Below are 22502 nucleotides of genomic sequence, written 5' to 3' on the forward strand. Positions count from 1 at the left end.
GGACCCTAATGGCAGTGTGAACAGAGCCATAGTTGTAGGAGGCTCCGAGCCTCATCCTGAGAACGGGGAAGCAGGATTATTATATCTTATATTTGGCGTTTGTAGACCTGGAGTGACATGCTGCAATATTGAATGGATTGTATTTGCATTGTATTTTCTCCTGTTGATGGGGAGATATTCCATACCACGGTTTATAGATCTGTAATAAAACTGTGAATTATTTTTATAGGTTGTTAGAAGATACATTCTCGGATCGATTGTGGAAAGCGAGAAAAACTATGTCGACTCATTGAAACGAATTCTCGAGGTACTATAAGGTTTTTATAACCATTGCAAAGTAATGTCTGGGCATAAACTATACACATAAAAGGCTGAGATTTCAAGCTGTAAAGTTGGATGCAGGTCATATTTTAAAGGGAATGTGTCCTGCAGTGTATTTAATTTTTGTTGTATTCATTTAGATTTCTATAGATGATAAATAACGTTTGGACTTTTCTTAACCCTTAGGATACCAGCGCCGTACATGTACGGCGCAGAAATGCGGAACAGAAATCCCAGCGCAGTACAGGTACGGCGCGCTGATCGGGCGGCTGCAGGAGCTGCGCCCGCTCTATCAGAGGCAGGGGTCCGGCATCTGTATGCTCCGGCATCTGTGAAAACACCAATGCCGTTGCATTAACTCTTGCACGGCCACGGTCAGCGCTGACCGCGGCACGTGCGGTATCCTCACGGGTGCCGGTGTCAATGGGGTCTCCGCGCTGCTGTTACGGGGACCCCATGGCAGAGAAGGCAGCCCGATGCCTTCCTTGGCATCGTGGCTGCCTTCCGGGAGAGCCTGTGAGATCCAGCCCCCTGGATCTCACAGGCAAGCAGGCTGTAAGTGTATTACAGTGATAATACACTTACAGCCAATGCATTACAATACAGAAGTATTCTAATGTATTGTAAAGGGGATCAGACCCCCAAAAGTTGAAGTCTCAGAATGGGAAAAAAAATAAAGTAAAAAAAAATAAGTTTAAAGAGAACCTGTCACCAGGATTTTGTGCATAGAGCTGGGGACATGAGCTGCTAGATGGCCACTAGCACATCTGCAATACCCAGTCCCCACAGCTCTCTGCGCTTTTATTGTGTTAAAAAACAGTTTTGATCCATATACAAATGACCTGATATGAGTCCTGTATCCGGAGATGAGTCCAGCGGAAAGGAGCCCAGCACCGCCCCGCGTCCTCCGAATCTCCTCCTTGCTGGCTGACGTCACAGAGCTGGAGCGCCGAAATCTCGCGATGCGCGAGCTAGCGCATGCATAGTTTGTTCCCTGTGCTGATGCCAGTACAGGGAATAAACATGATGCCGACACTGCGCATGCGCTAGCTCGCGCATCGCGAGATTTCAGCGCTCCAGCTCTGTGACGTCAGCCAGCAAGGAGGAGATTCGGAGGACGCGGGGTGGTGCTGGGCTCCTTTCCGCTTGACTCATCTCCGGATACAGGACTCATATCAGGTCATTTGCATATGGATCAAAACTGTTTTTTAACACAATAAAAGCACACAGAGCTATGGGGACTGGGTATTGCAGATGTGCTAGTGGCCATCTAGCAGCCCATGTCCCCAGCTCTATGCACTAAATCCTGGTGACAGGTTCTCTTTAAGTTTCAAGTGACTGACAGCCGGCAGTTCGGCTGGCTTTTACGAATTCTCTGCATAAGCACGGTCAGTCACAGCCAAGGGGCAGGGAAGGGAGCGTGGTTATCTTGACTTGAAGCAAGGAGGTCGCTGCCCCCTTGACTTCAAGCATGACTAGTGAAGCGGGCGGGGGATAAAAAAAAGGTTTTCGGAGCTTTAGCCGCATCGGCCTTCAGGAAGAAAATTATGGTCGGAAAAACGCTGCTGGCTACTGTCAGGTACTGCTGGCGGCTTGGGATGTTTTTTGGAGGTGACCGGTTCCCTTTAAAAATTATCCCAGTGAAATCTGCTTTCCAAAAACCATATGGCGTTCCTTTCCTTCTGCGCAATGCCGTCTGCCTGTACAGCAGTTTACGACCACGTATGGGGTGTTTCTGTAAACTACAGAATCAGGGCAATAAATATTGAGTTTTGTTTGGCTGTTAACCCTTGCTTCGTTAGTGGGGAAAAAATCTGCCGAAAAAGGGTTAACAAAGTTTGTAAAATCCGTTTTGAATACCTTGAGGGGTGTAGTTTCTAAAATGGGGTAATTTTTGGCTGGTTTCTATTATGTAAGCCTCACAAAGTGACTTCAGACCTGAACTGGTCCTTAAAAAGTGGGTTTTGGAAATTCTGAAAATTTCAAGATTTGCTTCTAAACTTCTAAGCCTTCTATCTATTATAAAAGTAGAGAAATTGAAATTTGGAAATTTGCTAATTTTTCCAAATTTTTGGTAAATTTGGTATTTTTTTACAAATACATTTTATTTATTTTTTGACTCAATTTTACCACTGTCATGAACAATACAATATATGACGAGAAAACAATCTCAGAATGGCCTGGATAAGTAAGTGTTTTAAAGTTATTACCACATAAAGTGACACATGTCATATTTTCAAAAATCGGCCTGGGATTTAAGGTGAAAAGTGGCTCGGTAGTGAAGGGGTTAAAAGGATCTGTTTATTGTGATGCTCATGTGGCCAGCATGAAAACTGAAATATTTCACAATCTTGTTATATGGGTTAATCACAGCACCAGTTTTTAAACATTATGTTTATAATGACTACCTGATGTAATATGTCGCTTTCTGACAATATGTTACCTTTAGGCTGGTTTCACACGGGCGTTGCGGGAAAATGTGCGGGTGCGTTGCGGGAACACCCGCGATTTTTCCGCGCGAGTGCAAAACATTGTAATGCGTTTTGCACGCGCGTGAGAAAAATTGCGCATGTTTGGTACCCAAACCCGAACTTCTTCACAGAAGTTCGGGCTTGGGATCGGTGTTCTGTAGATTGTATTATTTTCCCTTATAACATGGTTATAAGCGAAAATAATAGCATTCTGAATACAGAATGCTTAGTAAAACAGCGCTGGAGGGGTTAAAAAAAATAATTTAACTCGCCTTAGTCCACTTGATCGCGGCCCGGCATCTCCTTCTGTCTCCTTTGTTGAATAGGACCTGTGGTGAGCATTAAATACAGTTACAGGACCTTTTGACGTCACTCCGGTCATCACATGATCCATCACCATGGTAAAAGATCATGTGATGTACCATGTGATGACCGGAGTGACGTCATCAAAGGTCCTGTAACTGTATTTAATGCTCACCACAAGTTCTATTCAACGCAGGAGACAGAAGGAGATGCCGGGCATCGCGATCAAGTGGACTAAGGCGAGTTAAATGAATTAATATTTTTTTTAACCCCTCCAGCCCTATTTTACTTTGCATTCTGTATTCAGAATGCTATTATTTTCCCTTATAACCATGTTATAAGGTTTTCCGTTTTTGTTTTTTACTCCAAGCCTTACCAGAGCCATCATTTTTTCATTTTTCTGTTCACATAGCCGTATGTTGTACTTTATAATGTCACTATTTAATATTGCATATGATGTAGTGGGAACTTGAAAAAAAAAAAATCCAAATGGAGTGGAATTGGGAAAAAAAAACGCAATTCCGCCACAGTTTTATGGGTTTTGTTTTTACTGCGTTCCCTATGCGGTGAAACTGACCTGTTACCTTTATTGTCTGGGTAAGTACGATTATGGCGATACCACATGTAAAGTTTTTCTTGAGTTTTAATAGTGAAAAAAATAAAAACTTTGTAAAATTTATTTATTTATTTTTTTTATTGTTTTTTACTGCCGTATACTTTTTAATTTTTGGGGGGAGGTGACGTGAGCAAAAAAATTGCAAATGGGCCATTTTGATATTTTTTTTCTGTTATGCCATTCGCTGTATGTTATAAATACTTTTATGTTTTATTAGAACAGGTGTTTTTGGAAGCGGTGATGCCTATGATTTTTTTTTTTATTAAATTCATTTTTATTTTAAAAGAGACAGTACAAGCAATCCTTAGATTGCCATATGTATTCTGTGATGGATATTTATCACAGAACACAGCATTCAGTATATTCCAATACAATGCTGCCACTTGCAGGCCTGTATTGAAATATATACCAGTGATAGCCTGGAGCCTGCTTGAGGCACTGATGCCCATCACTAGCATATAACAACCTCTCCAATCTCAGCCGGGAAAGGTGCTAGGAGTGTGGGAGCACGTGGCTCCTGCATTTTCACTGCTCAGATACCATGGTCACATTTGACCATGCCAAGTGAGGGGTTAAATGTCTGCGATTGGCCTTATGGCTGATCACAGACATTTAGCCCTGCGCCAGTGCTGTTTTAAACAGCAACAACCTGGTGGCTCTTGCGCCCGCTGCGCTCATAAGTGTGTGCCATCTTTAACCCCTTAGCGACCACCCATATGCCTTTTTACAGCGGTCACTAAGAGGCCTTAGGCTGGGCCACTGCCTTTTCACTGCTGCCCTGTCTAAGCGCTGTATGAGAGCTGCACTCCTGTTCTAACAGCCCGCATCGGCAGGCGTTCAGATCCGGGCTATATAACCACTTACATGTAGTGGTCAATGGCGTCCGCAGCATGTAAGTGGTGACAGAGGGAACGGACTCCCTTCGGCACCCTGCAAATGCGATTGCGGGGTGCCAATGTGTGTATAGGCTGGCTGGGACCTGGTGTAGTCCCCAAGCCTGCCTTGAGTGTTTCCCAGGAGTCTGCGCCTCTCTGGTGGAGCCTGCTGGTCAGTCAGTGTAGCACTGACATTAAAATAGAATGTACGATCCCTAAAGTGCATTGCATTTTAAAAGCAATCAAAAGAATGCCTGTTATAGTTCCCTTGTAGGACTATTAAGTGGTTAAAAGAATAAAAAATATGCTTTTTTTTTCCCCCATTGAAAATATACTTTTCAATAACAAAAAATGCAAAAATAAAATCTCCTCCACATATTTGGTATCATCGCGTCCATAATGACCACCCAAAAATCGCCACCAAATAAACTTAATAAGCGATCAAAAAGTGTTATTTACCCAAAAATGATACCAATGAAAAGTACAGGTCGTCCCGCAAAAATCAAGCCCACACACAACTCCATAGAAAGAAAAATAAAAAACGTTATGGGTCTTGGCATGTGGCAATGCAAAAAGATTATTTTGCAGGGGTTTTTACTGCACAAAACGTATTAAAACGTAAAAGAATCTATATGTTCTGGTATCGCTGTAATCCTACTGACCCAGAGAATAGAGATATTATGTTATAATGTAAAAACTCAGTAGCAGTATTGCAGTTTTTTTTTTTTACATCTTCCAGAAAGAGTTAATAAAAGTTTATTCAGAAAGTTATGTGTACCCCAAAATGGCACTATTAAAAACTACAACTTGTCCCGCAAAAAACAAGCCCTCATATAGCTACATAGACGGAAAAATAAAAAAAGTTATGGCTCTTGGAAGGCAACAATGAAAAAAGTAAGAAAAACGCTTGGTCAGTAAGGGGTTAAAGTGTTGGTTCCACCGTACATGTATGCCAGAGGTCTTCAAGGGGTTAACCAAAGCTTAGTTCTCCTTGTATGTTACTAGTCAAGTGTCATTTAGAAATATATTTAAAAAAAAGTTGTTTTACCGTACTACAAAGTCGTGAAAGGGTCACAAGTTTGGATCCAAGTGCTGAGAACCTCATTGATCACTAAAATGGATTATTATTATTTATTATTATAGCCCCATTCATTCCATGGTGCTGTTCATATGAGTACAGGGGTATACATACATAATGCAGGTAATTGCACGAAGCATTAACAAGACGAGTTAGACTGGTACAGAAGGAGAGGGCCTACAGTCTGCATGGTATGGGAGAAGGACACCGTAGGTGAGGGGTATAATTGGGTATAATGCCGTGCCCTATTTGGGGCTAGTTAACTGTATATCGGACTTTGTATTAGACGGCACCACTTTCCTCAACTCCTGGGGGAAAAAGCATGCACTGTGTTCATCCATGTTTGTTTCCCATGGGGGCATCTCACTGCCCAGAACCCAAGTGATCAAAATTTGCCAATGCAGACATTTTTTTATGTTGTGCTGTATGTTTTTACGTTCAGTGACTTGGGATCTATCTCTTCTCATTGCCAGCATATCTTGAAGAATGGCCCACGCTTTCTATTGTGCTCCTATTATTATTTACCCGCAGCCCATGGATATATTGAAGTAGTAGTATTTGCTTAAAGAGACATTGTGCATCTGCACCTATACATGTAGCCACTGCACACCGGACACAACCCTTGTGATATGCAGGGACATGAAGCCTACATTACATGGTGGGAATAAAACGGATTGGAAGCAGGTGGCAGTTAGAGAACAGTACATGTGTTTCCTCTTCCTGGTATTACAGCTGGAATGCCAGGACTCTGGCGGTGCCATGCCCGAGAGTTTTCTTCTGCTCACAGATGTTTAGTACGTGTATTCTGTGCAGATGTCCCCTTTATTTAGTGTATCCCTATGGAGTCCTATTTGACAAAGCTGCTATTGCTTGTAATCATTTTTATTATCCGCAAACCATTGGGGAGCTTGTACTGTACTAATTAGGAGTTCACATAGGAACATAGTCATTTTCTGGGGAAAGAAAAGCCTAAGTATTGTAATTGGGCTACTTTCACACCTGCGTTAGGTGCGGATCCGTCTGGTATCAGTCAATGGGAGGCGGATCCGTTTTCAGTTGTACCATATTGTCTCAGTGAAAACGGATCTGTCCTTATTGACTTACATTGTGTGTCAGGACGGATCCCTTTTGCTCAGTTTCGTCAGATGGACATCAAAACGCTGCAAGTAGCTTTCTCGTGTCCGCCTCCAGAGTGGAATGGAGGCAAACTGATGCATTCTGAGCGGATCCTTATCCATTCAGAATGCATTGGGGCTGAACTGATCCGTTTTGGGCCGCTTGTGAGAGCCCTGAAACGGATCTCACAGGCGGACCCAAAAACGCCAGTGTGAAAGTAGCCTTACTTTGCTAATTGAAAAAAAAAGAAAAGAAAAGAAAAGCCAGGAACAAAATGGGTTTAAAGGGAACCTGCCATCAGCTTTTTGGCTATTGAAGTGAATTTCATTTATCCAGAGAGTTAAAGGGCTTGGGTCTTCAATATCAGATTGGTTGGGGTTCCTCTTTAAAATTGGCTGCATGTCTTCTCCTTTGTAGAGGCGGCGTGGTGTAATTACAACTGCTCGTCTCATCCAAGACGCTGTAATTACACCAACGTCACCGCTGCAAAGGGAGGTCATTTTCCAAGCGGACGCAGTGCTAGTCAAACCGCTGATCGCAGGGGCGCCTGAAGTCGTACCTTCAGTGATCGGATATTGATGATCTTTCCTGAGGATAGTCAGTATAAGGCCTCATGCACACGACAGTTGTTGTGTTCCGTTCCGTGATCCGTTTCCGTGTGTCTTCCTTTATTTTTGAAGGACCACCAGACATAAAGGAATGTAAAAAAAAAAGTCTAAGACAGGTTTGCCATGCAAATGATAGGAAAAAACGGACGTGGACGACAATCTTGTGTGCCTCCGCGTTTTTTAGCGGTCCCATTGACTTGAATCGGTCCGCAAACCGTTTTCCGCAAAAATAATACGACAGGTTATATTTTTTTGATGGACTGGGATCACGGACGCAGATGGCAAACGGTGCATTAGCCGAGTTTTCAACGGACCCATTGAAAATCAATGGGTCCGCAGAAAATCACGAAAAACGGCGCAACTGCCTACCGGATCCGTCAAAACGTGTGCCAACTGATGGCATTTGTAAGACAAATCAGGATTGTGATCCGTCTTACAAATGCATTGAAATGCCGGATCCGTCTTTCCGGTGTCATCCGAAAAAAAGGATCCAGCATTTATTTTTTTTCAAACATTTTTTTCGGTCTGTGCATGCGCAGACCGGAAGGACAGGTCCGGCATTGTGGTATTTTGAATGCCGGATCCGGCACTAATACATTCCTATGGAAAAAATATGGCATTCAGGCAAGTGTTCAGTTTTTTTGGGCTGGAGATAAAACCGTAGCATGCTGCAGTATTATCTTCGTCCTGATCAGTCAAAAAGACTGAACTGAAGACAACCTGAACGGATTACTCTCCATTCAGAATGCATGGGGATATGCCTGATCAGTTCTTTTCCGGTATAGAGCCCCTAGGACGGAACTCTATTCCGGAAAAGAAAAACTCTAGTGTGAAAGTAGCCTTTAACCAAGGCATGCAAATATGATACCTGGAGGAACCTTGCATAGTCAGACCTCCTCCAGGCTGATTGACATCCTCCTTGCCTCAGCCATTGGCTGTGAAATCCCAGAAAGGGGGTGGTCAGTCAGGAGGTGTTCTTACACAGGTGTTTGTGGCCCTTCAAGGCCTCGTGATACCTGGAGTCACGTGGGCAGTCCTATTTTCCTACCTCACTCTGCTGTTTAACCTGAACTTGTCTGGTACCAGGGGCATGGTTAAAATGATGGTACTCGGTTCTAGCTTGCAGCCAATTACATTTAGTAGCTATGTTTCCAAATATGTAAGTTTTTAATTATATTTATTTAGATTATATTTTCACAGTTTTTCCCTTCAATTCCAGAATTACGAGAAGCCTTTGTGTGATATGGAGCCCAAGCTGTTAAGTGAAAGGAAGCTGAAAATAGTGTTCTATCGGATAAAGGAAATTCTCCAGTGCCACTCGCTGTTCCAGATTGCTCTTGCCAGCCGGGTGTCTGAGTGGGACTCCACAGAAATGATTGGAGATGTGTTTGTGGCATCGGTAAGTGAAATGGCAAACTCAATAATCGTGAAATTCTTGACTATTCTTCTTACACCTTTGAAATAATATTGCAGCAGTAAATGGTGGATCTAGCTACATGTTTCCTCCCGGAGTTAGACCTCTCAGGAGAGGTGCATCTGCAGTTAAACTCCCATCACTAGAAATGACTATTCTCGTCCACAATATGGACCAAAGTAACCCCTCTTCTATAATTTGCGGTACGAACATACTGCTGTGGACAGTGCTGTTTTTTGGTTTTTATATTTTTGAAACCCATAGAAATGAATAGGTCCTTGTGCTATCGGCAAAAAAAGGCTGATCAAAAACTGATGCAAAATACAGGCTTTTTCCCCCAAAAATACAGTATCCCTCAAAAGTGAGTACGTCCCTCACATCTCTGTAAATATTTTATTCTATCTTTTCATGGGACAACACTGAAGATATGACACTTTCATACAATGTAAAGTAGTCAGCGTACAGCTTGTATACATTTAGTGGGCCCTCAAAATAACTCAACACACAGCCATTAATGTCTAAACTGCTAGCAAAAAAAAGTGAGTACACCCCTAAGTGAAAATGGCCAAATTGTGCCCAATTAGCCATTTTCCCTCCCCGGTATCATGTGACTCATTAGTGTTACAAGGTCTGAGGTGTAAATGGGGAGCAGGTGTGGTAAATTCGGTGTTATCGCTCTCACACTCTCTCATACTGGTCACTGGAAGTTCAACATGGAACCTCATGGCAAAGAGCATCCGAAAAAAAAGAATAGTTGCTCTACATAAAGATGGCCTGGGCCAGGGATACTCAACCTGCGGCCCTCCAGCTGTTACAAAACTACAATTCCCAGCATGCCTGCACAGCCCACAGCTATTAGAGCATGCTGGGAGTTGTAGGCCGCAGGTTGAGCATCCCTGGCCTAGGCTATAAGAAGATTGCCAACACCCTGAAACTGAGCTGCAGCATGGTGGCCAAGACCATACACTGGTCTAACAAGACAGGTTCACTCAAAACAGGCCTCACCATGGTCAACCAAAGAAGCATCGTATCTAGAGGTTGGTGCTGCCAGCATTGCTGAAGAGGTTAAAGGGGTGGAGGGTCAGCCTGTCAGAGCTCAGACCATATGCCGCACACTGCATCAAATTGGTCTGCATGGCTGTCGTCCCAGAAGGAAGTGAAATGAAAGCACCAAAACGTGAGTTCATATGTGCGTTGACTTTCCAACTCTTCTGCTCCATCAGAAGAACTGAAAAAACCTGATCTGTTAAATGGATGGAATAACGAATACAAATCTGAGCACCTTCCGTTCCTATCCATCTTTCATTGACTTAAATACAAAAAAAAAATGAATGCTCGTTCCTTTCAGTCAGGTTTTTGGTGGAAATAAAAGTACAGCAGGTAGGCTTCTGTCACCTGGAATAACCTGGCGGAATTGACACATACTGATGCAAACTGAGCACAGAATAACCCATTCAAACTAATTAGGGTTAAAACGGGTCGGTTTTTTCCCCCCTGATTCTGTTCCTCTGACAGAACAGAATAAGGGTACATTCACAGACCGTATGTAGAACGCAGATACACAAAATGATATCTGTGTGACGTCTGTGTTGCATCCTTTTTTTTTTTTTTGCAGACCCATTGATTTCAATGGGTCCATGAACCACAGTTTGCAGCCAAGTATAGGACATGTTCTATCTGTCTGTGGAACGGACATACGGAGGCGGAAAGCACAGGCCTGATCTGGACTGCAAAATACATACCGTTCACGCTCAGTCCGAGAATCACACCACAGGTTCTGATGAGCATAACCCTTCCTATTGATGTTAGTGAGGAAAAATGGAAATGCTGACCGGAAATTGGACACGATTGTGGGCATGAGGGCAGAGTTTAACTTGTTTGAATGTTTTTGTTACCTTTACACAAAAGTTTCTTATACTTGTACTTCTCAATTCTTCCCTCTGCAGTTTTCGAAATCCATGGTGCTCGATGCTTATAGCGAATACGTCAACAATTTCAGCACTGCAGTTGGGGTCCTCAGGAAAACATGTGCCACCAAACCAGCTTTTTTGGAATTTTTAAAAGTAAGTGCGTCTTTGTATTCCTTTGCCCCAGCTTTACTACTATTCATTATTTGTGCTTTCTTCTGCCTGTGTACATAAAGGAAGAGATTCTTCAGGACAACACCCTTGGACCTGTGATGTTTTCCTTCCTGGCAAACGCCTGCTTGTCAGTGGGGGTGACTGCTGCATCGACATGCAGCGATCTCCTCCACAGTATGGGGAGAAATGATCGCTAGTGCCGATACTTGCCCCCATACAGAATCGTTTTTTATGGACAGCAGATGCTGTTTAGACAGCATGTTCTGCTGCCCACAAACAATAATACAGGTGACCGCACCAAGGATCTTTATTACCCGATGAACGAGCGTTTCGGATAATCATCGGCACCTTCACACCGGCAGATAATCGCCAATGAGCGTCAATCAGGCAGTGTAGAGCACCCTTCACTTTGTCTGTTTAGATCAGAGTGATCTCTTTGCCCCATCTACTACAAGGAGGCAGGAATAGGGTCACCCCATGTCCATTTTCAGCAGACTATACAGTGCTGGTTTGCTTCAGATGAAAAGAGCCTCCTCTCTCTATTAGGGCTCATGCACACAGCCGTGCCCGTATTGCGGCCCGCGAGACATTCACTCGATGTTCTATTTTTTTGCGGAGCGGACGGATTATGGACCCATTCAAGTTGAATGGCTTTGGATCCATCCATGTTGTCCGTGCATTGGGGACCGTGTGCATGAGCCCTTAGGAAGGTGGTCATCAAATGGGAGTACAATATCTGCAGTCACTGGAACGTATCGGAATTACACCTGTATCTTATTGTGCATTATTTGGTTGAATGTTACAGTTGGGAAACCTTAGGACTTTAACACTTCAACAAGTTCTCATGAATAATATAAAAGTAATCTTTAAATGGGCTGTCCTAAAATGTCAACTTATGACCTATCTATAGTTTAGTTGATTAAAAGTCTGTTCACAGTCACAAGAACTACTTATGGGATTGCTGAAGCGTAGCGGAGTACAACGCTCGGCCATCTCTGGCAGGCCCATAAACCTGAATGGAGCAACCATGCACGTGTTCAACCACCACTACATTCATATGGCGGGGACCCCGTTCTTGTGAATGGTGGGGGTCATAGCAATGATCAGTCCCTTACTACCTATCGGTCTTTAAAACTTGGGATAACCCATTTAATGATCATATGAGAATTGCTACTAGCACCACTGTATAAATACATGCGATCAACTACTCATCCATGGTGACCGGAAACATTGGATTTTCATAAAAGAATTCATTTGCAGCAAATCCCACAATCCTTGGACCTAGTGTGACTTTCTTGCTAGACAAAAAAAAAAACACTTTTCTTTTCAAATTCCATACCTGCTGCATCATATGGATCTGATAAAGCGTGAAACCTCAAGGGTCCGTTCACACGTCCGCATAATGGGTCCGCTTCGCGGAATGGGTGCGGACCCATCATTTAAATCGGGCTGCAAAAGATGCGGACTGCACACCGCGTGCTGTCCTCATCCGCACTAACAAAAAAATAGTGCATGTCCTATTCTTGTCCGCAGCAACGGACAAGAATAGGCATTTCTATCATAGTGCCGGCCATGTGCGGTCGTGTGAATGGACCCTTATCCTGATGAATCGGATATTGAAGTTTCTTCTGTGCGATTTTTTTTTTTTTTTTTTTTACGGATTGTATTGGGACATGTCTGAGAATAAGGTTCAGTAATGACGTCTATGGAGAACCTCCTGCTTTAGGACCTATAGAAGCTTCATAGCGCTGACCATGACGTCATGTGCACATCCTCATTGACCTTTTTTCTGTCCTTCCTACAGCATGTCATGGAGACTAATTGTCATTATTTTTGAGTATTCTAGATCACAAAAGGTGATGTACGGTGTGCTTTGAATTTCTGAAACCTGTACTAGATGGTGCTGTGTTCAGTTATGACGTGTTCATATAACAGTACAGTATTGCATGTGTGTTCCGTTTGTGTGAAAGAGGACCTGTCACCGCTCCTGACGTGTCTGTTCTAGTAACTACTTGCATGCCCCATGGAGCATCCATTCGTATGACTTTATACTGTACCATTCCTTTATTAATCCCATTAGAAGTTCTGAATGCTATGAAGCTCCAGGTTGTTCCAGGGGTTCCTGTACAGTCTGACACTATCCTCTGTGCTGCAGAGACACCCCCCCTAACTGATAGCCCCCAGTTGGACCCTTATTGCAGACTTCTGTAATTAATTCCTAAACTTCATGTAGGAATAATAGAGTATTAGCAGAACATATATGAAAAGATGCTCCAGAATTGTTATTACAAGGGGAATTATTTTAGTTACTAAAAAGACATGCCAGGAGAGGTGACTGGTCCTCTTAAAATGGATGCCGAATATTCTTGTTTTAGTAAAATTGCCTTGCATACTTGAACTCTGACACATATACACAGTATACATATATCTTCATATATCATACATATATCTCTAATATTCAGCACCCCTAAACCTTGTACATTCTACATCTCCTAAATTGTGACTGTAGCCACTTGGTTATATTTCTCTGTAAGCACTGTTACTTGCCCCCTCAGGGACCCAGCCTCAGTTGGTGGTGGTTGTCAGATCTGCTGCTAATCCCAAATCACTCATTTCATTGAGTGCAATTAATAGTATAATCACAAGTGATACGCAAAGTGCTGTGTTGGATAGTGGTATGTATCATGTAGAGACTGTGTGATACATCCAGGAATTATCCGATTACCGGTAGGTCTGTGCTCACTGGACGATCTAATGTTCTGTGCACAGTGATCATCTCTGTCCAGTTAACTCTAGTAGTCATACAAAATCCAACATCAAAAAATACCTTGGGCAGATTTACTAAGCAAAATGTTCCCGAATTCTGGCTCAGAGTGCACTAACAAAGCAACGTACATGTCGTGCAGTTTATGTGCCTGGTTTTGAATAGGGGTTATGGCTAAGGGTACTTTCACACTAGCGTTTTTCTTTTCCGGCACTGAGTTTCGTCACAGGGGCTCAATACCGGAAAAGAACTGATCAGGTATATCCTAATGCGTTCTGAATGGAGAGCAATCCGTTCAGGATGCATCAGGATGTCATCAGTTCAGTCACTGAATGGCGTTTAGGACGGAGGAAATACCGCAGCATTCTGCAATATTATCTCCGTCCAAAATTCCGGATCAGTTGCATTCATTTACATAGAAATGTATTAGTGCCGGATCCGGCATTAAAAAGACTGCAATGCCGGATCCGTCTTTCCGGTCTGCGCATGCGCAGACTGGTAAAAATGTGAAAAAAATATATAACGGATCCGTTTCTCCGGATGACATCCGGAGAGATGGATCTGTTCTTGCAATGCATTTGTAAGACTGATCCGGATCCGTCTACAAATGCTGTCCGTTTGCATGCAGATTGCCGGATCCGGGAGGCAGTTTCGGAGACGGAACTGCTTGCCGGATCACTCTGCCGCAAGTGTGAAAGTAGCCTTAGAAAATGTCTAAAATGTACCAGATGTATTAATGGCATGCACCATCATTTTGGTGCAAGATCCTAGTGTAAAGTACAGCTGTCGAAAGGTGGTGAAGGGAATAGAAGAGTGTCTGGCGCCACTGTCCTACATTTGGTCTATCCTCTGCCTGCCTCATTTAGGTGTGCACTGCCTACATTTTATTAATACATTTTAAAAGAAGCTTTCAGGGGAGTTTTCCTTTTAAAATATTATTTTAGGAAAGGGTCCGTGCAGAATGAGATGGCACTGTTAGATTCTTCATGTTTGCCCCGTATTCAGATGTGTATTTCTGAAAAACAAGTGTGCCCTTCAGTCATACATTCTGTGTGCTTGTGAATGAGCAGGCAACTGTATGTTTATCCCTGTTAATCCTGAAGAAGACACGATGGGACATACCAGTTTGCCCTAAGGAGGTACAAATCGCCATGTGGCATTCAGGATGGCTCAGGATTCAAAGAAAATGCCCACAACAGCACCACAGGCAGGTTGTTCATTGTCTGGACTCCTTGTAATCTGATTGTTGCCACGAGCCACCTTTTTATTGTATTTTTTGTCTTACGTGGTGCATACTTGTACTGTAGGTCCATGATTCTGCCGCCAGTAGCCGCATTTTGGCATATCACAAAATCAGGAATATTTAAATATGTGATTGAAGTCACTTTTGCAGTGATCATTAAAAGGAGACTGCCAGCATATTTTACAGCACCGAGAGTAAGGGCTCGTTCACACAACCGCGTGAAGCCCGTGCCCATGCTGTGGAACGCAAATTTCGGTCCGCAATGCACGGGCACCGACCGTGGCCCAGCCGCATGGGGATTGTGGACCTATTCACTTGAATGGGTCCACGATCCCTCCGTTCTGCAAAAACATAGAGCATGTTCTATCTTTTTGCGGTGCGGAGGCACGGAACTCCGTAGTGCTTCCTTAGTGTTCTGTTCTCTGCTGCCTTTCCGCATCTCCGGATTTGCGGACCCATTGAAGTGAATGGGTCCGCATCTGTAATGCGGAATGCACACTGAACGGTGCCCGTGTATTGCAGATCCGCAATACGGCAACGGGCAGCACACGTTCGTGTGACCGAGCCCTAAGGCAAACATACCTCGTGTAAAGGTCATACAGGTAGTAAGACCGAGAAATCAAAGTTTTAATTCTCCTGGTGCTGCGACCACAAGGTTCTGGGATGTGTTCAGTGAAAAGAGCTCGGGGCACTGAACGTTAAAGGGAACCTGGGACATGGTGTCTGAGCTGCAGGCAGCATGTTATAGAGCAGGAGGAGCTGAACAGACTGATATATAGTTTTATGGGAAAAGGGATACTGTCCTATCAGTGACTGACTGCCTTGCCTCTGACTGTGTATACAGAGAGAGCTGTCAATCACTGATAGGGCCGCCTCCTGGACTTCAAAGCCAAGATTGAGCAGGAATTTAAATGAATAAATTACAAGTTTTACTGAATATTTTCCTTCCTTAAAGCTATATGAGTCTGCTCAACTCCTCCTGCTCTATAATATGCAGCCTGCACATTCACGTTTTCATGGTGACTGGATCCCTTTAAGGGGCCACCTCCTGGGCACTTTGTCATAGTGCCAGAGGAATTAAAATGTCTTTGCCATGCTACCTGCAGGACCGTCACATAAGGTATGATTTAAACTGTTCAAAGACTCCCTTTAAGTTATCTGAGAAATAGTGTATTGGTATGGAAATGCATGTGTGTATGGGGAGGTTCATCAAGCCCTGCGCTACCAAATTCTGGCTTCAAAAAGTCACAAAATGGGATTATTTGGCCAACAATGTGTTTATATTTTGCATTATTACTCCACTCCAGTTTTGGAAAGTGGGCATGGTTAGACTGTAAAGTTGTGCAGTTCTGATACTGATAACGTATCCTCAGGATAAGTCATGAGTTTCTAATTAGCTGGGGTCCATCTCCCAGCACCCCTATTTAAAGGGGTTGCAGCGCTCACACAGGTATTGCGTCCTCCTCACTGATTAACTGCTGCGGTGCTGTGTAATTCCACCTGCTCGACCCATTGACGTGAACTGCATGACTGCACTACCGCTCCAATCTAGACGGCATGTAGGACACCGTGCTCACAGGAGTGTCAGGACCCTTTCAAACAGCTGATCAGTGGGGGTGCCAGGAGTCAGACCCCCACTAATCCAATATCATCACACTGCACAACCCTTTGGACTTAAAGATTATCATTATTATTATTTATTATTAAGGGGTATTATTATAATAAGGGGAATACAAAATAAAAAATACTACAATAAGCATGAACAAGAGGAGTTACAGACTGGTACAGAAGGAGAGAGGACCCTGCCCACGAGGGCTTACAATCTACAAAGGATGGAGGAAGGACACAGTAGGTGAGGGTTAGGCTGGTCACGGCGGTATGGTGGCAGCAGGGTTCCTGTAGGTTGTAGGCTTGTCTGAAGAGGTGGGTTTTCAGGTTTCTTTTGAAGGTTTCCACGGTAGGTGAGAGTCTGATATGTTGCGGTAGAGAGTTCCAAAGATGCACCAATTTTATCAGACATCATGCAACATTTGAGGAATTTGGTGTAAATTATGACAACACTGACTGTGAAAACTCTTCTTATGATAAACCTCCCCCAGTGATCAGCATTTGTGTTACAGCAGAGTCAAGACTGCAGCCCTGATCGCATCACTCTGTACGGTTTGATGATGAAGCCAATCCAGCGCTTCCCACAGTTTATCCTCTTGTTACAGGTCAGTTTTTTTCCATTATACAGTTTCTAGATTTCAGTAACCAGATTCTATCCAGTTTGATGCATGACTTAGTGCTGGGTTGTGCAGAGAATGAACTGGGTAATTTCCTGCATGGAAGAAAAAAAGATTTGTGCCATGGTAGCAGTGAAATAATTAAAACAAATCCTGTGCCCCTTAGGCCCCTTTCACACTGGCGAGATTTCTGCGCGGGTGCAATGCGTAAGGTGAACGCATTGCACCCGCACTGAATCTGGACCCATTCATTTCTATGGGGCTGTGCATATGAGCAGTGAATTTCACGCATCACTGGTGCGTTGCGTGAAAATCGCCGCATGCTCTATATTGTGCGTTTTTCACGCAACGCAGGCCCCATAGAAGTAAATGGGGCTGCGTGAAAATCGCAAGCATCCGCAAGCAAGTGCGGATGCGATGCGATTTTCAAGCATGGTTGCTAGGAGATGATCGGGATGGGGACCCGATCATTATTATTTTTCCTTATTCCTTCTTAATACAGAATGCTAAGTAAAATAGGACTGGAGGGGTTAAAAAATAAATAAATAATAAATTAACTCCCCTCATCCACTTGTTCGTGCAGCCCGGCTTCTCTTCTGTCTTCTTCTTTGCTGTCCAGGAGGAAAAGGACCTGTGGTGACGTCCCTGCGCTCATCACATGGTCCATTACATGATCCATCACCACGCATTGAAACGCTTTGCACTCACTCTGAAAAATTGCGCATGTTCCCGCAACTCACCTGCATCTTTTCCCGCAACCCAGCCTTACTTTATTTTTTTTCTGGCTCAGACCTCATTTCAGTTCAGAGCCGCGACACAATCTGATGATGGTACCGGCCGTTTCCATGCTCATATAAAAGCTGCGATGCAATTGGTTGCCATGAATGATCACTTAGGCCCCTTTCACACGGGCAACGCAGACCCCATAGAAGTGAATGGGGCTGCGTGAAAATCGCAAGCATCCGCACGCAAGTGCGGATGCAGTGCGATTTTCAAGCACGGTTGCTAGGAGATGATCGGGATGGGGACCCGATCATTATTATTTTCCCTTATAACATGGTTATAAGGGAAAATAATAGCATTCTTAATACAGAATGCATAGTACAATAGGGCTTAAAATAAAAAAGAATTTAACTCTCCTTAATCCACTTGCTCGCGCAGCCCGGCTTCTCTTCTGTCTTCATCTTTGCTGTGCACAGAAAAAGGACCTGTGGTGACGTCACTGCTCTCATCACATGGTCCGTCACATGATCGATCACCATTGTAAAAGATCATGTGATGGACCATGTGATGAGCGCAGTGACCTCATCAAAGGTTCTATTCCTGTGAACAGCAAAGATGAAGACAGAAGAGAAGCCGGGCTGCGCGAGCAAGTGGATTAAGGTGAGTTAAATTTTTATTTATTTTTTTAACCCATCCAGCCCTATTGTACTATACATTCTGTATTAAGAATGCTATTATTTTCCCTTATAACCATGTTATAAGGGAAAATAATAAAATCTACACAACACCGATCCAAACCCCGAACTTCTGTGAAGAAGTTTGGGTCTGGGTACCTAACATGCCGATTTTTCTCACGCGCGTGCATAACGCATTGCAATGTTTTGCACTCGCGCGGAAAAATCGCACATTTTCCCGAAACGCACCCGCATCTTATCCGGGCAAAAAACATGAAGCCCGTGTGAAAGAGGCCTACGAGTTTTGATAAATATTTATATTCTTGGACTGGAACTCATAGACTTTTACAACCTTTTTGTTTTGTTTTTAATATTTTTTATTTGCAGGATATGTTGAAAAACACAGTGAAGGGTCACCCTGATCGACTTCCCCTACAGATGGCTCTGACAGAGCTGGAAACATTAGCAGACAAACTCAACGAAAGGAAGCGAGACGCAGATCAACGCTGTGAAATTAAGCAAATCGCCAAGGCAATGAATGAAAGGTACCTCAACAAGGTTAGTCACTGGCAATAGCGGGGGATGAACAGGGGTGCACACAAACATATGAAATATTAAGATATTTGCAGTAAAGTAGTTCTGCTTTGTCACAATTGGTCTGATCAGTTATCATACGAGACAGTACTTTTACATAAATTAAAGGCTATGGACAACTTTGTGAATTTTTTTTTTATTATTGCTTTCCACTTCTGCTGAAAATCATTTTTCAATTGGTCGTAATGTAAATTTTTGAACAGTTTGTCCTCTGCAGGCTGTTCTTTCTGCTCTTCTCTGAAATCTGTCAGAGAGTTGCTGTCAGCTTATCTGTAGCCCTTATCTATAGTTGTCAAACAGCTTACGAACACTCATTTAAAGGAAATGTGCCACCAAAAATTGTATTTGCCAGATAAAACCAGATGGTGACACATCTCCATTTTTCTAATCCGTTTTTATTTTCTGATTGCAGATTTTTAATTCTATTTCCTAAACATGATTATGGGGCGGCCATTTTGCCTGAGCTGTTCTTAACTGCATTTAGAAAGTATTAAGAAAATTGCTTTACGGCAGCCCCATGGGCCAGTTTTCGAGGCATGCTCTGTGACCTGTGCAGAGGTCATTGTACAAGGAAGGAGTAGATATGCTTTGACAATCACCCTGTCTTATCTGTCATTCTAATCCTGCCTGTAATGATATCACCTCTGTGTATAGATAAGCAGGGAACTGTACAGACCAAGAAGTGGCGCCTATTAGTGGCCAGTGCAAAAACTGCAGGATTTTAGACAGACAGTGACATGGAAAATTAAAAATAACATCATCAAAAATTCTTTATAAAATATGTTAAACATAAAAACGTGATTTAAACAATAGGTCATTTTCTGACACATTCCCTTTAAGCTAAATTCTTATCAAACTGATAAGACTTCTTCTTACAGGGGCTGTCTCCCTTCAGCAAGTGGCATTTATCATGTAGAGAAAGTTACTACAAGGCACTTACTAATGTATTGTGATTATCCATATTGCCTCCTTTGCTGGCTGGATTCATTTTTCCATCACATTATACATTGCTCGTCTCCACCCTTGTTTCTATACGCTGCTTGTTAATAGGGCGGCTCACTGGTTAGCACTGTTCCTTTGCAGCATTGGGGTCCAAGGTTCAAATCCAACCAAGGGCAAGATCTGCATGGAGTTTGTATGTTCTCCCCGTGTTTGTGTGGATTTCCTCCGGGTACTCCGGTTTCCTCCCACACTCCAAAGTTCCCTATCAAGTTACATAACTTGATCTATGCATCTACCGAGTCTAGTTATTTTATAACCGCTGGATAGGTGATAAGATAAAAGTATGATGGCGGGTGGCTCACCAATCACAAGAACACCACACTGACTGTTCCCTGCCACCTACCTAATGTGAAAAGCCCTTGGTGAGTGCTACATAGAGAGCTTGAAAAGCCACGAGCCTCTTGTAGCAGAATTGGTGCTCCATGCTGATCCCATCAAAATGTATGTGTTTTTTTGACCTACTTATATAGCACTGACATATTCCGCAGCGCTTTACAGACACTAGCATCCAACTGTCCCCAATGGGGCTCATAATCTAAGGTCCCCATCAGGATGTCTTTGGAGTTCAACTTTTATTTTCTAAACCAGATTGACAAAATGAAATACGATTTGCTATGGCCAACAAGGTGCTCCTGGGTCAGTTTTGGCCAAATAGATGGGGCCCAATGTGTAACCAGTCATCTTTATAATGGTGGGATCTCCATGTCTATTAATGTCAGTATATTGACAAGCTTTCCAGAGTGTATCGCATAGAACAGCTTTCACATACCATACGCACCGCTCTATAAATGTAGCTGACACTTTGCCAGGCCTCTGACAGGAATAATGTGGGTGTTGAAAAGCGTTTCCGTGGTAAGTATTTAACATTTCATATGTTAACTGAGTTTCTCAATTCACAAACCCGTTAAATAAAATCAGTTGGTAGTAACAATCTCTAAAATCTGATAATATTTAACCTGGGACGATGCAGAATTGCGGTGCAGAAAAGTAGAAAATATAAACTGGCAAAAATCCGATGGTTAACCCCTTCCCGACATATGACGTAATAGTACGTCATGGCAGCAGGTGCGTTCCCGCATTTTGACAAACTATTACGTCATGGTGATTGTGCAGGCATCGGAGCAGAGCGCGCCTGATCACTGCAGGGGCCCGGCAGTCCCTGGTAGCCGGGCCCCTGCTGTATCCGCCGGCATCGCTGTACAAGCAGGTGCCAGCGGATTAACCCCTTCTAGGCCGCGTTCAGCGCTGACCGCGGCATAGAAGGGATTTGCGGCGGGTGAGGGAGCCCATCGGGTCCCTGTGCTGTTGTGGCGGGGACCCGAAGGGTGAGAAAGAAGCCCGATGCCGTGCAGAGGCTGCCCAATGCCTTGCACAGCATCGGGACCTGCTTTCTACAGGTGCCGAGGAGATCCAGCCTCAGGCTGGGTCTCCTAGACAACCTGTTAGTGTATTACTTTGTGTAATACACTAACAGGCAATTCTTTACGATACAGATGTATTGTAATGCATTGCAGATGTGATCAGACCCCCAAAAGTAAAGTCCAAGAGTGGGACAGAAATAAAGTTAAAAAAAAAGAGTTTTTAATAAAATAAAAAAAGTTTCAAGTAAAAAAATAAAAGAGCCCCTTTCCACTTATATTATATATATATATATATATATATATATATATATATATATATATTACAGTACAGACCAAAAGTTTGGACACACCTTCTCATTCAAAGAGTTTTCTTTATTTTCATGACTATGAAAATTGTAGATTCACACTGAAGGCATCAAAATCTATGAATTAACACATGTGGAATTATGTACATAACAAACAAGTGTGAAACAACTGAAAATATGTCATATTCTAGGTTCTTCAAAGTAGCCACCTTTTGCTTTGATTACTGCTTTGCACACTCTTGGCATTCTCTTGATGAGCTTCAAGAGGTAGTCCCCTGAAATGGTTTTCACTTCACAGGTGTGCCCTGTCAGGTTTAATAAGTGGGATTTCTTGCCTTATAAATGGGGTTGGGACCATCAGTTGCGTTGAGGAGAAGTCAGGTGGATACACAGCTGATAGTCCTACTGAATAGACTGTTAGAATTGGTATTATGGCAAGAAAAAAGCAGCTAAGTAAAGAAAAACAAGTGTCCATCATTACTTTAAGAAATGAAGGTCTGTCAGTCAGCCGAAAAATTGGGAAAACTTTGAAAGTAAGGGCTATTTGACCATGAAGGAGAGTGATGGGGTGCTGCGCCAGATGACCTGGCCTCCACAGTCACCGGACCTGAACCCAATCGAGGTGGTTTGGGGTGAGCTGGACTGCAGAGTGAAGGCAAAAGGGCCAACAAGTGCTAAGCATCTCTGGGAACTCCTTCAGACTGTTGGAAGACCCTTTCAGGGGACTA

General features: G+C 43.3%; 1 protein-coding gene across 4 annotated transcripts in view; it reads left to right on the forward strand.

The window, feature by feature from the left end:
- ARHGEF10 (Rho guanine nucleotide exchange factor 10) overlaps positions 1–22502 on the forward strand; it is a 197701-nt gene that overhangs the window by 88097 nt on the left and 87102 nt on the right. For 3 of the 4 annotated variants that reach the window (XM_040428536.1, XM_040428539.1, XM_040428537.1), the window contains 5 exons: positions 230–307; positions 8608–8787; positions 10749–10865; positions 17011–17103; positions 18900–19070. In XM_040428536.1, coding sequence (XP_040284470.1) covers positions 230–307; positions 8608–8787; positions 10749–10865; positions 17011–17103; positions 18900–19070 — 639 coding nt within the window. The remainder of the gene's footprint in view (positions 1–229; positions 308–8607; positions 8788–10748; positions 10866–17010; positions 17104–18899; positions 19071–22502) is intronic. The other variant, XM_040428538.1, reaches the window with a different exon arrangement.

The sequence above is a fragment of the Bufo bufo genome, chromosome 4 (assembly GCF_905171765.1).
Source record: "Bufo bufo chromosome 4, aBufBuf1.1, whole genome shotgun sequence".
NCBI classification, from domain to species: domain Eukaryota; kingdom Metazoa; phylum Chordata; class Amphibia; order Anura; family Bufonidae; genus Bufo; species Bufo bufo.